Source organism: Ctenopharyngodon idella, chromosome 8 (assembly GCF_019924925.1).
Source record: "Ctenopharyngodon idella isolate HZGC_01 chromosome 8, HZGC01, whole genome shotgun sequence".
Taxonomy (NCBI): Eukaryota; Metazoa; Chordata; class Actinopteri; order Cypriniformes; family Xenocyprididae; genus Ctenopharyngodon; species Ctenopharyngodon idella.
Window position 1 is genome coordinate 16,438,018 of NC_067227.1, and position 16,270 is coordinate 16,454,287.

A 16,270-nucleotide genomic window follows, 5' to 3' on the forward strand; every position below is an offset into this window, starting at 1 on the left:
TACACCAGTTTCTGTTATGTACGTATGTTCTCTCTGATGTTATTGTGCGTTGTAAAGTTAAAACCACCTAAAAATATCGTATTCAGATATTTTCATGAAACTTTTCCACGTCTCTTTTAGTTGATCGTGTTCTACATTGTAGTACGCTAGATAAACAACCTCATGTGTACGTGTGAATGTGTTGCAGGGGGCGCGCTTGGGAACTCAGTTTGCTTTTTACTGCGACTTTCATTTGTAGCAGCAGGGAGAGACGCAGACGGGATAGTGCTAGAGATCAGCGTGACCCGGAACCGAGCAACTTCCGAACAGTCACATTCCACGAATATCTGGAGCCGCTGGCATGAATTAAACACATTGGGACGGTTCGTTCTTGAGTATTCGCGTGCACGGGCGACTTTATCGGTCGGTTACTTTCCATTTTTGATTGTTGCAAGAAAACTCAACCGCCTTGAATCACAGGCAGGCAAGCAAGGGAAAGCAGAAGTCTCTCAAGTCGCCTCGGGTGCTCGTTCTGCAAGCATGTCGCAGAAAGAAAGACCCACTTTCTATCGACAGGAGGTCAACAAGACGATATGGGAGGTCCCTGTGCGATATCAGAACTTGTCTCCTGTCGGCTCTGGTGCATATGGAACTGTTTGGTAAATATTTATCTGCTGTTTCTATGGCGGAACGCTGTGTCCCATTCATTCTTACGGGCCCGTACAGCATTGCACTGCGTTAGCAAACTTGCTAATAAGACCAAAGTCCGTGGTTTGTTACGCAAGAGGGATTTCTAGTCACAAAAAAACGAGTTTAAAGTGCTTGTAGTGTTGCGAAGTGTTTTAACGTTACGCTTTATAAACATTTAAAGTCTCGTATGTTGCAAATGCCACCTCGCGTGCATGCATGTATGCATGCCACTTCAGTTTCAAAGTGAAGCTTTGCGGTGGATGGGCAACGTGATGCACAATGAGGTAACACGTTAAAACTGTTGCAAGTCGAAGAGATGAACGCGATAAACTGAATAGTTGTTTATCTTGCAAATTGTGGTTGTTGTTAATGATACAGACCCACACTTTCCTTTATTCGCCCTATTTAGTGGTGTAGGGTGGTCTTAATGAGGACATCTGGTGGGGACTGTCCTGAATGAGGTCACCCCACAGATGATTGCACCATGACTGTGTCTTAAAACCAAGGGAGCTGCCGTTTTTGGGCACCTTGTAGTATTCAATAGGTTTTGGACACACCGATGAGTCAGAGCTGCCTGTAATTTCACGACTGTTGTCGGTGATTCATGGCACTTAATTTTCTCGTTTGCTTGTAGTAACACCCAGGATGAGATAAAGAAAAACACATAGGGTTTGTCGTATGTTATTATCTTAATCTCGTGATTGATTCCTCTAGATTGCTCGTTTGGTTTAGTTGCGATGAGGAAGTTTGTTGGTGGTTCTGTGCTGTTTCCTGACACTCAGTTGAATTTATGATTCACTTAAAGGCGCGCGCAGTAATTTGTATTAACAAAGCATTATAGATAAAAATAAATACATCAACCAAACAGACTTGTCCAGTCCAGTCCTGTCTGAATATGTTGCTTTTTTTTTCTACGTAGAGCAAAGGGCGCCGCGGTGTTGACATCACATGATTAACATGTCACGCAATTGACTGAAGAACGAAAAGAAAAGAAACACACAAAATATGCATAAACAGCTTTGGCCTCAGTATAAAATCTAAAACTTATTATTATTGGGATTATTGGAACGCATGAGAGTGAGCTAAACATAAACAGAAACCTACTGGGTGCACCTTTAAAGGGATAGTTCACCCAAAAATGCAGTTGTTCTAAACCTGTATGAATTTCTTTCTTGTGCTGAACACAAAAGAAGATATTTTGACGAATGCAGGTAACCATGGAGTTTCTGGTCCCCATTGACTTCCATAATACATACATACATTATATATATATATATATACACACACACATACATATACATACACTATGGAAGTATCTCTATTATGGAAGTCAATGGGGGACCAGCAACTGTTTGGTTACCTAGCCACATTCTTCAAAATATCTTCTTTTATGTTCAACAGAAGAAAGAACTTAATGCAGGTTTAGAACAACTTGAGGGTGAGTAAATAATGACAGTTTTCATTTTTAGGTGATCTATCATCCCTTTAAGGCTAAACTTTGTTATTTCTGCAGCACTAGTGCCACCGAGTGGAATTAAACAAAATGGCTGTTTTCAAACAGGTTTCCCCAAACACACTGCTATTAATTGATTGGGCCATTGTTAGAGACAATGTTGTGGTGTCAGGTGCTCAAACAAACAGTGTAGTGTTTTGAAACCGACACGTTGTTTTTAGGGAAATGAGCCTACAAATGGTTTACTTGTAGTTGTATTTGCATGTTAATGTGGAATTAGAGAAATTATTTTTACTTTGCAAAAATTGCATGTTTCGTCTTTAAAAATCGTTGTGATCAGAAACATGCTGATTGACAGAATGTTTTTCTGAGGAAATGTGATCTTGTTTTATCCAGTCATATTTGTGCACATCTAAAGAGTTCTTTAGGTTTCATTCTTAAACTCAAAACAAGTGTTACCTCACCCTTTAATGTTTGCAAATGATTTTCAGAAAGGTCTATGTCTCTTAAACAGACAGGTGTTTGAAGGCCAGGCTCATTTTCTAAATTACTCCTCAGGGCAGTCAGGTTGTTTATGCACCAAAGTGACTGTTAGAAATTGCGATGCTAGGCAACCGTGATATCTAGATTATGTTTCATGGGCCCCCTTATTGTGTCTGTGTAATTGAATATCTGATGAACAGATTGCACTGGGTTTGAAGTGCCAGGCTCATCTCTCAGCCTGTGCAGTGTATTCAAAAAAGCAGAACACTGAGATTTTCTTTAAGTTCAGGTCTCAGGTCAAGTTATACAATATCTTATGTGTATTAAAAGGTTGTATCATTACCTTCACTGTTAGTTGTACTACATAGCATGTGGTGGTCGATGTCTGTCAAATGATTAAACAGTTTGTCCTTGCAAAGGTACTTTATGATTGGTTGCAATAGGTACGTTTTATCCTTTAGTTCCGTCTGTAAACATCGCTGTTTACTTAAATGAGGAAGTGAGAATCTGGACAGCTTTTGTTTCAGTCTGAAATGTATGGCAAGTTAATTCATTGCCTTCATATACTGCTGACTCTTACTTCCAACCGTCTTTAACTTTGGTCCTGTTGTAGCATGTTGGCATTTCAGTTGTGCAACAAAGTGTGATGGCATGCTTGAGTCATGTCCTTTTTGTTTCAGCTCTGCATATGATGGAAAGTCCGGATTGAAGGTCGCCGTGAAGAAGCTGTCGAGGCCATTTCAGTCCATCATCCATGCAAAGCGGACCTACAGGGAATTGCGGCTACTCAAGCATATGAAACATGAGAATGTGAGTTTGGATTCCTGGTATTATCAAACTGACAAGGCCAATATGCAGAGTAGCGGTTGGAAATCTTAATGATTAAAGGCTTAGTTCATCCAAATATTTAAAATTTTGTCATTTACTCACCCACAATTTGTTCCAAACCAATTTTTCCTCTCTTCCATGGAGCACAAAAGAATATATATTGCAGACTTGCATTGGTTTCATAAGGAGTAGAGCTTCATGATAAATCATTGAAAGATCGCAATATCGATTCAAACCCCCACCAGTAGGTGGACTGTTAAAGGAACACTCCACTTTTTTTGAAAATAGGCTCATTTTCCAACTCCCCTAGAGTTAAACAGTTGAGTTTTACCGTTTTCGAATCCATTCAGCCGATCTCCGGGTCTGGTGGTACCACTTTTAGCATAGCTTAGCATAGTTCATTGAATCTGATTAGACCGTTAGCATCTCGCTCAAAAATGACCAAAGAGTTTCGATATTTTTCCTATTTAAAACTTGACTCTTCTGTAGTTACATCGTGTACTAAGACCGACGGAAAATGAAAAGTTGCGATTTTCTAAGCTGATATGGCTAGGAACTATACTGTCATTCCGGAGTAATAATCAAGGAACTTTGCTGCCGTACCATGGGTACAGCAGGCGCAATGATATTACGCAGCGCATGTGACCCCCTGCTTGCACAGGGAGCGTGCCTTGCAACCATGGAGACATTTGTGAGAGACGCTGCGTAATATCATTGCGCCTTGCTGCACCCATGGTACAGCAGCAAAGTTCCTTGATTATTACGCCGGAATGAGAGTATAGTTCCTAGCCATATCAGCCTAGAAAATTGCAACTTTTCATTTTCCGTTGGTCTTAGTACACGATGTAACTACAGAAGAGTCAAGTTTTAAATAGGAAAAATATCGAAACTCTTTGGTCATTTTTGAGCGAGATGCTAATGGTCCAATCGGATTCAATGAACTATGCTAAGCTATGCTAAAAGTGGTACCACCAGACCCGGAGATCGGCTGAATGGATTCGAAAACGGTAAAACTCAACTGTTTAACTCTAGGGGAGTTGGAAAATGAGCCTATTTTCAAAAAAAGTGGAGTGTTCCTTTAAAAAATGAATTTGTCATTGAATCATTCATTCAAGAGAAGAAAAAATGAATGACACAAAACATTCTCAAACTTTTAATTTGAATTAAACTAAAAACATATTAAATTATACAATGCTGGAACATCAATTCTGTTGGTTGGCAGCCTTATTTCTCTGATTCTGATAAAATCTATATTTCACAAAATGGAAAAAAATGTTATAAAACTGTTTTGACAGTTAGAAATATTATTGTGTTGAAATATTGTTTTGTTTTGGTGCACCTGCAACAAATTTAGGGCTGTGACGGTGACAATTTTTTACCACTGCAGTGGTAAAGGGCCAACCGGTTGATCAACAGATCTGTGCATTTAGTCTTAAAGTGACAGCAGCCTAATATAACTGCTGCCGTCTGTCATTATTTGTTAATCAAACAACAAAAGAAAACCACTCTTGACTGAATAACTTTTGTAACTTTAATAGTTACTTTAATAAGAATAAATGTACATTTAATTTATTTGTTGGTAACAAGAATTATGAAATTTCAATGGTATCAAAGCATTTGATATAATAACCTTATTGAAGGCAAAAATAAATATATTGTGATTATATATCATTATTGTGAAATAAAATTACTCATATCGTGATATTTTGGTCATATTTCCCTGGTATTCTGTCTGACAGGAAATTCTAGAACTTATGCTGTGGTAATTCGTTCTAGATTTCCCTGTCAGGTTGTGCAATAAAATCTTACTGCAATAAGATCTTACTGCAAAAAGTACATGTACATGCAGTCCTAAATGATCCTGATTTGTATTCTTTGCACTTTGTGCTTGTAGGTGATCGGCCTGCTGGATGTTTTCACACCTGCTACCTCCCTGGAGGAGTTTAATGATGTGTGAGTCAGACAGTTACTTCCTCTAAGATGTTATTCACTGGTTTGATTACAGCTAGGTGGGCAAAATTAAGTGGCTACAGCATGTCAAAAATAGAACGATGTGTCCTCCAAATGGTGTAAAATGGCACACTGCATCAAACGCTTCCTGTATAAACAACTGTTGATTGTAATTAGAGTGAATTATTATTATTGTTATTATTATTATACGCCATGACACGTTCTTTAGTGTGGCTTTATTATAACCACTCCTGTGTGTTTACTCCTAATATCTCATACACTAAACAGAATAATACATTATTTATCGTGTGCCCTTTGTTAGGTGATTATAATCATGTTTTCAGGCTCACATGGTTTTATGGAGCTTCGGGTTTCCACAGAGACGGCTTTTTGTGCTGCCTGGCTCCAGCCTAACAGCCGTGGGTTAGTGGGGAATGCTAAGGATACAGCCAGGTTGTAAAAGCAGATGCTGCTGTGACTTAACATCAATTCTGCTGCCAAAAATAGACCTGACGCACACTGATAGATGAGGGGCATCCGCACTTCTTCCACTAATGAAACTAGCTGTGGCGACTTAACTCCAGAGCTCCAGGCTCTTCCAATAAATATAGATATTCTTCCTTGACAGTTTTTAAATGCATTTGTTTGCTTCAGTTTTTCATTGCCTATGCATGTCGAAGTGATGAATATTTGTTTATTGTCTCTAATCTGTGTTTTTTTTCCCCTCTAAATCTTTGTGGGGGTGGGATGTATTTGTTGATTTATCTCTAATGCTGAGTGTGTCTATTGGGTGGAGGGTGTTTCTGGAATTAGGAATGGCTTATTTTAAGCTCTGCCGTGTGTTGTATCGCAGTGGCTCTGTTTGACCTCTAGCTCCACCCTCTTGCTTAGAGTCACTGCTTATGTAGACTCTGCTGTAGGTTATCGTGAAAAAGTAAAAACTGATCCAATGGCACATACTGAAGTTGACGGTAGTTAGTTGTTCAGCTCCATGGCCAAAATTTGTGTTAAGTTATTGCTTCATTTTGGAGGCACAGTCTTCCCTCAAAGCAAAACAAGATTAGCACATTTTGTCAAAAGAGAAATAAATGTTCCCTACGTTTCACTTTGTGCAGTCACTCCTAACACCAGGTTAAACGGTTGGCAGGAGAATAACATTCTTCTTGTGCTCTGATTGGCAGGTACCTGGTGACTCATCTTATGGGAGCTGACCTGAATAATATTGTGAAGTGTCAGAAGCTGACCGATGATCATGTTCAGTTCCTTATTTACCAGATCCTGCGAGGGCTTAAGGTGAAACTGCACTTTTCAGTCTCGTAATGAATACAAACAGGAATCTCAGATCTTAAAACTGATGTAAATGAAATAAAAATAATGAACTGAAGAGTATGATGTGCAGGACAATATAGAAATGGTAGTATCTAGACAATATCTAGACATTTATTTGACCTAATTAAGTGTGTATTTTAGTGTATACCTCATAGCTGGAATTTGATTATCTCACATAACGCTTTTTTTTTTTTTTTTTTTTTTTTTTTTTACCAGTACATCCATTCGGCTGACATAATTCACAGGGTAAGTGTTTACTTGGGTATATGAGAAATGGCTTGCAGGCTTTTTTTCCCTCAAAAAATGCAGTGTGTGTTGCCCCATGGAGCCAATTCTCCCTGACATCACCTTGTTACATGCTCAGGCCTGCTTTTGTGTAAAGACTAAAACTAGAAATTAGTTCAGTCTTAAAGGGATAGTCTTTGTTATTTTCAGCTTGATATTTGTAGACAGCATCTTTTCCATGTTGTCGATTACCAGAAAATAATTATGACTCATTCTTACTTTAGTAATAGCAAATTTAAAAAAAAATGTTTGCGATTACAAGCCTGGCAGGAAATTGTGCAGTTACATTGGTGATCTGAAGTTTATTTATTTAGCCTAAATAGAAAGGATTTTCACTTTTTTACAGCTTAAATAACTTTTTCAAGTTTATGAAATCATATTGCTTTAGTAAAAATAGGCATTTTTCATTTGTTTGTAAGAACTGAGCAACAAGTTGAAATTTATGTCTGTAGTAATTGAAGTGCAAAAAGATGTCAAATCTATACATTTAATTCATAAATAGCTGCAAATATTCCTTTAAAATGGTATAAAGAGACAGTAAAGTAATATTCACTAATTGTTTACTAGGACTTGAAACCCAGTAATCTGGCAGTAAATGAAGACTGTGAACTTAAGGTGAGTCCGTCATATTTTTTCATAGTTATACATTTGCTTGTAATGTTACTCGTACTTTAATTGTTATTAACAGTGTATTGTTTCTCCCATCTCTTTTATTTATTTATTTATTTATTTTTTGCATCTCAGATCCTTGACTTTGGTCTGGCTCGACACACAGATGATGAGATGACAGGCTATGTGGCCACAAGGTGGTACCGCGCCCCAGAGATCATGCTCAACTGGATGCACTACAACATGACAGGTAACACAACTACACCCACATCTGATACAATACAAATCAACTCATTTTGAATGCCATCAATGGAGAAAATGGCTTTTTAGAACCTGATGGTGTACTCTACCATTCAAAAGTTTTTTTGTTTTTAAAAAGAAGGCTCAACAAGGTTGCATTCATTTGATCAAAATACAGTAAAAACTGTAATATTGTGAAATATTATTACAATTTAAAATCTGTTTTCTATTTTAATATATTTTATATAATGACGCTGAATTTTCAGCATCATTACTCCAGTTTTTAGTGTCACATGATCCTTCAGAAATCATTCAAATATGCTGATTCTATACCGAAGAAACATTTATTGTTATTATCAATGTTACAAACGGTTGTGCTGTTTAATATCTTTGTGGAAACCGTGCTACATTTTTTTTTTTCTGGATTCTTTGATAAATTGAAAGATCAAAAGAGCATTTATTTGAAATAAAATATAAATAAATCAGTTTAATGCATTCTTCACTCTTAAAAATAAAGGTTCTTTATTGGCATTGACATTGGCATTAACATCCATAAAACCTTTCCACTGCACAAACAGTTTTTTATAGTGGAAAAAGGTTCTTTAGATTTTTAACATGTATTTCATACTAAGAAAAAATGGTACTTCTTCATCACTGCCAAAACACCCTTTTGGAACCTTCAATTTTTAAGTGTTGCTGAATAAATGTCTTAACTTCTTTACAAAAAAAACCCAAAAACATACTAACCCCAAACTTTTGAACAGTAATTTAGTTATGACAGCTCCCAGAACAAGCTAACTGGCAGATGCTAACCAGCCAGATCTTGATGTCTTAGGGTTTGCTGAAATGTCTTTTGAGGATTGTGGCAGTTTTTTTTTGTTGTTTTTTTTTTTTTTTTTTTTCAGCAATCTGTGACCAGATAGCTGGGTCAGGACTCAGGACACAATAGTGGGAACATGTGCTTGCTGCCTCTCCACTAATGTTGTTTTCTTGATTTCTTTTCAGTGGACATTTGGTCAGTGGGCTGTATCATGGCTGAGCTGTTGACAGGCAGGACTCTGTTCCCTGGCACAGATCGTATCCTTTTCCTCTCGTTTCCCCCTCGGTGACCTGCAGAACACTCTCTGTAAATTGCACCATGGCTCCAAGCCAGGAACATCCATGGTTTAGTGTTTTTTAAGAGCGCATTTTGCTCGCATGCTGATTTAAATGTATACAAATTTTGGATACATGTTTTTAAACACCACATTAGTATCTATTTTCTCTTTCTCCCTCTCGTTCTCTATTTTCCCATCCTTGCAGTGTGAATGTTTGCTATGGCAGAAGCTGGCAGATCTGTCTGCCTCTCATGTCTTACACTGACCTTTTGTCCCTTTCGCTTAAGCTCTGTTTTCAAGCTGTGCCCCAAAACTCAACAGTGATTTGAAGGATATATGATCCATCATTATGAGAACGCAATAAACTCCCTGCAGGAAATGACATGCCTTTCTCTTTCTCTTTCTCACTCTCTTTTCTCATTTTTTATTTCTAATGACAAAAATTGTTCACATTTCAGCACTTTCAGCATGTTTCCCCCCCTGGCTTCGCATATTTGACACTCTGTATCTTGAACGGCTGCCACTCTTAATGCATCTGGCTCCACACCCCATGAAACAGAAATACTTGCCAAATATTTCCCCCCCTTACAGGCAGAGCACACCTGTGCGGCTACTTCTGACATGCTTTTGCTGGGCAAGCTGAAAATATATTCAACCTGTGCTATTTTTACTAGCTTGCTCATCTTACCACAGACGTGAACCAAAGCTTCTTTGCTTTCCTGTTCTTTAAGTACACATGAAACCGAAATGAGCGTTTCCTGCTTTGTGGCGTGTTCCTTGTTGAGCCACCCTAGTTTTCCTTCATCTTGATTTACTAGACATCGATCAGTTGAAGCTTATTATGCTTCTGGTTGGAACTCCAGGACCTGAGCTGTTAATGAAAATATCATCGGAGTCTGTGAGTTTGATATATTTAGGGAGAGTGCACTTGCTTAAAACGCCTGTGTGTGTTGATTTTCAAAGTGGAAAATCCATTTTAATCTAGCAGCTGTGTTTTGAAACAGCTTTTTATCTGGTCCAGGCTGGACATACACTACCGTTCAAAAGTTTGAGGTCGGTACATTTTTTAAATGTTTTTGAAAGAAGTTTCGCTAACACTTTACAATAAGGTTCATTGGTTAACATTAGTTAACTACATTAGTTAACATGAACTAATAGTGAACTGCACTTCAACAGCATTTATTTATCTTTGTTAATGTTAATTTCAACATTTACTAATACATTATTAAAATCAAGAGTTGTATTTGTTAACATTAGTTAATGCACTGTGAAATAACAAATAAACTATCAACAGCTGTATTTTTATTAAAGGGTTAGTTCACCCAAAAATGAAAATAATGTCATTTATTACTCACCTTCATGCCGTTCCACACCCGTAAGACCTTCGTTAATCTTCGGAACACAAATTAAGCTATTTTTGTTGAAATCCGATGGCTCAGTGAGGCCTGCATAGCCAGCAATGACATTTCCTCTCTCAAGATCCATTAATGTACTAAAAACATATTTAAAACAGTTCATGTGAGTACAGTGGTTCAATCTGAATATTATAAAGCGAATCATGCGTATCGAATCATGATTCGGATCGCGTGTCAAACTGCTGAAATCACGTGACTTTGGCGTTCCGAACTGCTGATTCGACACGCTGATTCATAACGCTCCGAAGCTTCCTGAAGCAGTGTTTTGAAATCGGCCATCACTATATAAGTCGTTATTTTGTTTGTTTTTTTGGCGCAGCAAAAATATTTGACTGATTTAAATATGTTTTTAGTACATTAATGGATCTTGAGAGAGGAAATATCATTGCTCGCTATGCAGGCCTCACTGAGCCATCGGATTTCAACAAAAATATCTTAATTTGTGTTCCGAAGATGAACGAAGGTCTTACGGGTGTGGAACGGCATGAGGGTGAGTAATAAATTATAGAATTTTCATTTTTGGTGAACTAACCCTTTAAATAATGTTATCAAAGATTAATAAATACTATAACAGATGTACTGCTCATGGTTAGTTCATGTTAGTTAATACATTAACTAATGTTAACAAATGAACCTTGTTGTAAAGTGTTACCAAAGTCCCTTACGCTCACCAAGGCTGCATTTGTTCGATCAAATTACAGCAATTTTGTGTTTGAAAAGTATTACAATTTAAAAAAAATGTTTTCTATTGTAATATATTGTAATATATTTTAAAATTTAATTTATTCCTTTGGAAAAGTTGAATTTTTAGTAGCCGTTACTCCAGTCTTCAGTGTCTCAAGATCCTTCAGAAATCGTCTAGATTCTATATTCAGTATGATGATTTGGTGAAATATTTATTTTCACAGTTAAACTATTGTGCTGCTTAATATTTTTTGTGGAAACCATAATACATTTTGGATTATTTGAATAGCAAGTTTAAAAGAACAGAATTTATTTGAAATAATTTTTTTTTGTAGTATTATTTGTATTTTTGTTGTCGCTTTGGTCAGTTTAATGAATCCTTGCTGAACAAAATGTCTTTCAAAAAAAAAAGAAAAAAGACTAAGCCTGACCAAATTTTTAAACCATAGTGTAATCTGGTCTTTAACTGGCGCAAGCTGGTACACCATCTTAGACCAGCTACAACAACTAGTTACTAGATGTTCATACTATCTTAAAGTGATCAAGCTAGTTTTTGTAACATTGTGGTTGATTGACCAGCTAATGATCTGCTTGGACCAGTCTGAGCTTGATTTTCTAACAGGGAATGTGTGTTGAGTGTGGTTGTTTGGCATTGCTAATTTAAAAAAGCGTATTTTTCCAGTGCTCTCCAGCTAAACATTGCCTTCACTTTTAGATGAAAGACTGATTTGAGGTTCTATTTGGGCTGAATCTTGACATCTAAACTGAAATTAACAGGCTTGATTTTTGTCTTCCAGATCTGCTGATGGCAGCTGTATTTCTGAACCGATTCTAATACACTTAAGCTCTCTTGCAATCCAATGCATGATGTTCTTCTCCGCTGTATATGAATGCAATTTGCATGCCAAACTTTTCCTCTCTCTTTCTTTTTATTCTGTCTTTCTCCCTAGAGTAGTGGAGAACCACAATATAATGTCCAGATCATTTTTGATAGATATGCATTACACTAAATTTGTGGACCGTGATCTCCTTGACCTGGCCTTCAAAGATATAAACCAGCTTCAACAGATAATGCGACTTACAGGAACTCCACCTGCCTCTCTAATAAGCAGGATGCCTAGCCATGAGGTGAGCTCACTGTGGCCCAGCCCCTTGTTTGCAGAATACCCATCATGCCCTTTAATTAGCAGACCTAATGATGTCTCACTTTGGAAGTATGGACATTTAGAAGAATTAAAGTTTATAACATATAATAAAGAGATATCACACGTTTAAGAGTGATGTTGTATGGCCCAGGTAAACACAGTCGTCATGTGTTATGTAATCACTCCACTCCAGTTCCACTCTGGGTTTTCCTTCTTCCCACTCGCTGGTGAGAGAAACCCTGGTCCGAGTGTTCCTGAGCCGAGAGAGAATACCGTTTCTCTGACTTCCAAACAACTCTTCCACTTACAGCGCATATACTATGTTCCTAAACATTGGAAACGCAGACGAACGGAATGATACAAACAGCAAAACGTTCCAGTGCTGCTGGGCTATATCCGCTCAGCCAATCGGGGACCAGAACAAGTGTAAAGTGTTGTACATTAGAACATTTTCAAGTCAGGTTAACATGCTATTTTATATGGAGAATACAAGGAAAAGTAAAGTAATAGATTACACCCAACAGAGTTCCTTCATCTTCTCCACTTTCTCTTCGGGTGACTGCTTGCCGCTAAACCATCATGCAGTTATTCACTGATCTATGCGAGCTGAAATCCCTGTCTGTCATCGCCAGCACAGACCTCTCTGCCTTCTGAAGCTTTTTGTTTGCTGCATTATTCAAATGGCACTGCATACTTACTAACACCGCAATGTTATGATTCACAGGGTTAGCAATGTATGTGCAAAACATAAACAGTTGTCATGGGAACCAAGTCAAGAATTACTAACATTATTCTAATAAACATTATTTTATTACCTCTGACTGCTCACGGCTCACCCGTTTCTTTCCACAGGCTCGTACTTACATCAACTCGCTTCCTCAGATGGCCAAGAGGAATTTTGCTGATGTGTTTATCGGGGCTAATCCACTAGGTAAAAGAGGCATGTTTAGACACTAAAATGATTTGTGCGTACCCTGTGCGTAAAAGATTTTTTTCTTTTCTTTTCTTTTCTTTTCTTTTCTTTTTTTTTTATAATCTTCTTTTATGCTAAACAAGGATGCATTTATTTGATCAATATAGTAAAAATAGTAATATTACAATGTCATTTATTCCTGTGATGGCAAACCTGAATTTTTAGCAGCCATTACTTCCGTCAGTGTTGCCAATTTAGTGATTTTGTCACTAGATTCAGCTACTTCCCCTTCCCTTTTGAGACTTTGAGCCTAGCGACAAATCTAGCAACTTCTTGAACAAATCTTATCTAGATTCTGATACTCGCCCACTGATTATTTGGCCATTATGACGTCATCTAGCAACTCGTTTTAGCTACTTTCAATTGAAAGCTGTTGGCAACACTGACTCCAGTCCGTAGTGTCACGTGATCCTTCAGAAATTATTTTAATATGCTAAACATTTCTTATGTAAACACACAGGTGTTTCATATTTTTGTGGAAATCATGATGTATTTTTTATTTATTTTTTTTTTAATAAGAGATTCTTTGAATAGAAAGTTGAACAAAAGAATAGCATTTATTTGAAATGGAAATCTTTTCTAAATGAAGGCGATATAAACCTGTCACACTGTAATCACCCAGCATTTGTTACATTTAGATTTTGTAAATTGTGCAACATTTTAAGTCTTCACTGTCATGTTTGATCAGTTTAATGCATCCTTGCTGAATAAAAGTATTAATTTCTTTCAAAAACAAAACTTATTGAGCTGAAACGTTTAAATGGTAGTGTTCGTGAAATTGCAGTTTATTTAGTATATTTTATTGTAAAGTACACATTGTTTAGGAAATAAACAAGGCAATAAAATATTTTCCTGTTCTTTTGTTGATTTTTGTAGATGGACAATTTGAACAAATGTAGATCAAATATTTAATTCTTTGTATTTTTAGCTGTGGACCTTCTGGAGAAGATGCTAGTTTTGGACACAGATAAGCGCATCACCGCAGCGGAGGCTCTGGCGCATCCGTACTTTGCCCAGTACCATGACCCAGATGATGAACCTGAGGCTGAACCTTTCGACCAGAGTTTTGAGAGCCAAGAGCTTGATATTGAAGAGTGGAAACGTGAGTCAAGTGATGAGTTTTTGGTGTTTATGTGGAAAATGCTAGTTAGTACAAGTTATAAGAGTTTTTTTTTAGCAATTTTAGCGTTTTTGCTCACTTGCTCCACTGAGATAGACTGGCCTAAGACATTTAGGCGAACCTAAACTAGTCTTATTTTAGTATTATTGATATACTATTATATAATTACACTGTATTTATATTCATGTACTATTATATTTTGAATTAGCTTTTAATTTTCTTTCGTCGGTTTTCTTTTTCATTTTTAGTTATTTTTTGTTCTGTGCTTTTGTCATTAATTTTGATATTTTTCTCTTTTTAAAATATTAATATTTTGGTTTATTTTTATTTTAGTCGCAGTTTCAGTTCAGTTTTAGTTTTTAATTTCCAGTTCGTAATTTTAGTGCTTCAACTTTTTTTTTTTTTTCATCCATCCATCTTTTAATTAAGAAAAATGTTTTAGTTTTAGTTATCGAAAGTAACCCTGCCCTGAACATGTAAAAGGGGCCATGTTGGTTCAGTTTTGATAAAGACATTATTTAGGATGAGCTAGATTTAATGTATGTTGCAGTCACATCCATATTTGTTTGTCTTACGTTCCTGCACAGGTCAAACATATGAGGAGGTGATCAGTTTTGAGCCACCAGTCTTTGACGGAGATGAAATGGAATCTTGACATTTTCTTCTGGATGGAAATCAAACCAACTGTACTACTTATACAGTAATGCTGTAATTTTGCAGTATTGTGATCAGCCAGTCAGTAGGATGTTTGACTTTTCTTTTTCTTTCTTTACAAAATAAAAATAAAAAATGTCTGCTGGGCCAAACAGAAGGAATAGATGCCATAGAAAATCAGTGAATCTCTCCAAAAGTATTGAGTCTGATAATAAGAATATCAACCACTTATTTTTTTTAACAGTTTGCTCTGGTCTGTTTTATGATGTTCATGTATGACATTCATGCAAGGCCATTTGTAAATGTAATATCTCCCTGAAATTTCTTAGTATTTAGTTGTGCTGTTATAATGTTCTTTTTGTGTATGACATGTATCACATTTGCAGTATATTAAGTTTTATAAAATGTTCAGAAAACATTGTTTAAACAGTGAAAAACAGTGTAATAATTTAGTTTCTGTTAATATGTATTTTCCCCCAATCAAATAATGAGCATTGTATTTAATGATTACAGTATGATCTTTATTAATCAGTTCAAAAAAGATGGGATTTGTTGGTAGTCTCTTTGGGTAGAGCTAGAAAGAAAAATGTAAATTGTTGCAGTGGGTATTAGTGATATGTTCAGGCTATTTGTAAATATACGTTTCATAAAGCTTTTGGATTCTGTAGCTGTTTTATTTCTGATCTTTTTCACATCTTTTGTGTACGTTTCCTGGGGAGTGAAAGTGTGTGTGTGTGTGTGTGTGTGTGTGTGTGTGTGTCCACCTGATGTTGCTACTGTGAATTGTATGCAATCTGAAAATATGATTTTGTCTCCAGTAGCTGTTTTTTAAAATGCTGTTAATTGAATGTTCGAATATGAAAGTAGAGTAAGATATTTATACTGTTGAGGTGGTATTTATGAACCTGAAAGGCTGCAACTGTTTTCTTTAGTACCTGACATAAACATGGAATCAAACACACCATTGTTTACTTAAAATAAAGGCCGATATTTTTCAGAAACTTGCTTCCTTGTTTTGATTTGTGGTCTTATGTTGAACAATAGAGTGTGAAATAATTATTGACCTTTTAATTTTCAAAGTACCACTCCATGTCTGATTTTTTTTTTTCTTTAATGCATTTTATGACCAAAGCACCTTCCAAAATGAGTTTCTGGGATCTCTTACAAACATGACAATAGTAACCATATATTACCATAGTAACATTAGTTACTATGGTCATTTATGGTATTACCATAGCAACATTAGTTACTATATTTATGGTTGCTATGGTCATATTACTATGGCTACCATGATACTTTTTGTCCCATGGATTTACCTGTGCTTTGTTTTTGTGTG

At 36.5% G+C, this 16,270-nt stretch overlaps 1 protein-coding gene across 3 annotated transcripts; it reads left to right on the plus strand.

Moving 5' to 3' along the window:
- The first annotated feature begins 195 nt into the window (after nt 1-195).
- mapk14a (mitogen-activated protein kinase 14a) lies at nt 196-15,935 on the plus strand. 3 transcript variants are annotated; one of them, XM_051902010.1, is made up of 12 exons: nt 202-638; nt 3,286-3,415; nt 5,328-5,386; nt 6,565-6,676; nt 6,929-6,958; nt 7,565-7,612; nt 7,742-7,856; nt 8,852-8,923; nt 12,091-12,170; nt 13,040-13,118; nt 14,089-14,262; nt 14,868-15,935. In XM_051902010.1, exons 1-12 carry the CDS (start codon nt 520-522, stop codon nt 14,933-14,935), a joined length of 1,086 nt encoding a protein of 361 aa, XP_051757970.1. In that variant the 5' UTR covers nt 202-519; the 3' UTR covers nt 14,936-15,935. The 3 variants fall into 3 exon arrangements, with proteins under 3 accessions (XP_051757971.1, XP_051757970.1, XP_051757969.1); XM_051902009.1 differs by lacking the exon at nt 12,091-12,170 and adding an exon at nt 9,762-9,841 and having other exon boundaries at nt 203-638; XM_051902011.1 differs by lacking the exons at nt 12,091-12,170; nt 13,040-13,118; nt 14,089-14,262; nt 14,868-15,935 and adding exons at nt 9,762-9,841; nt 11,993-12,067 and having other exon boundaries at nt 196-638.
- Nucleotides 15,936-16,270: the final 335 nt, after the last annotated feature.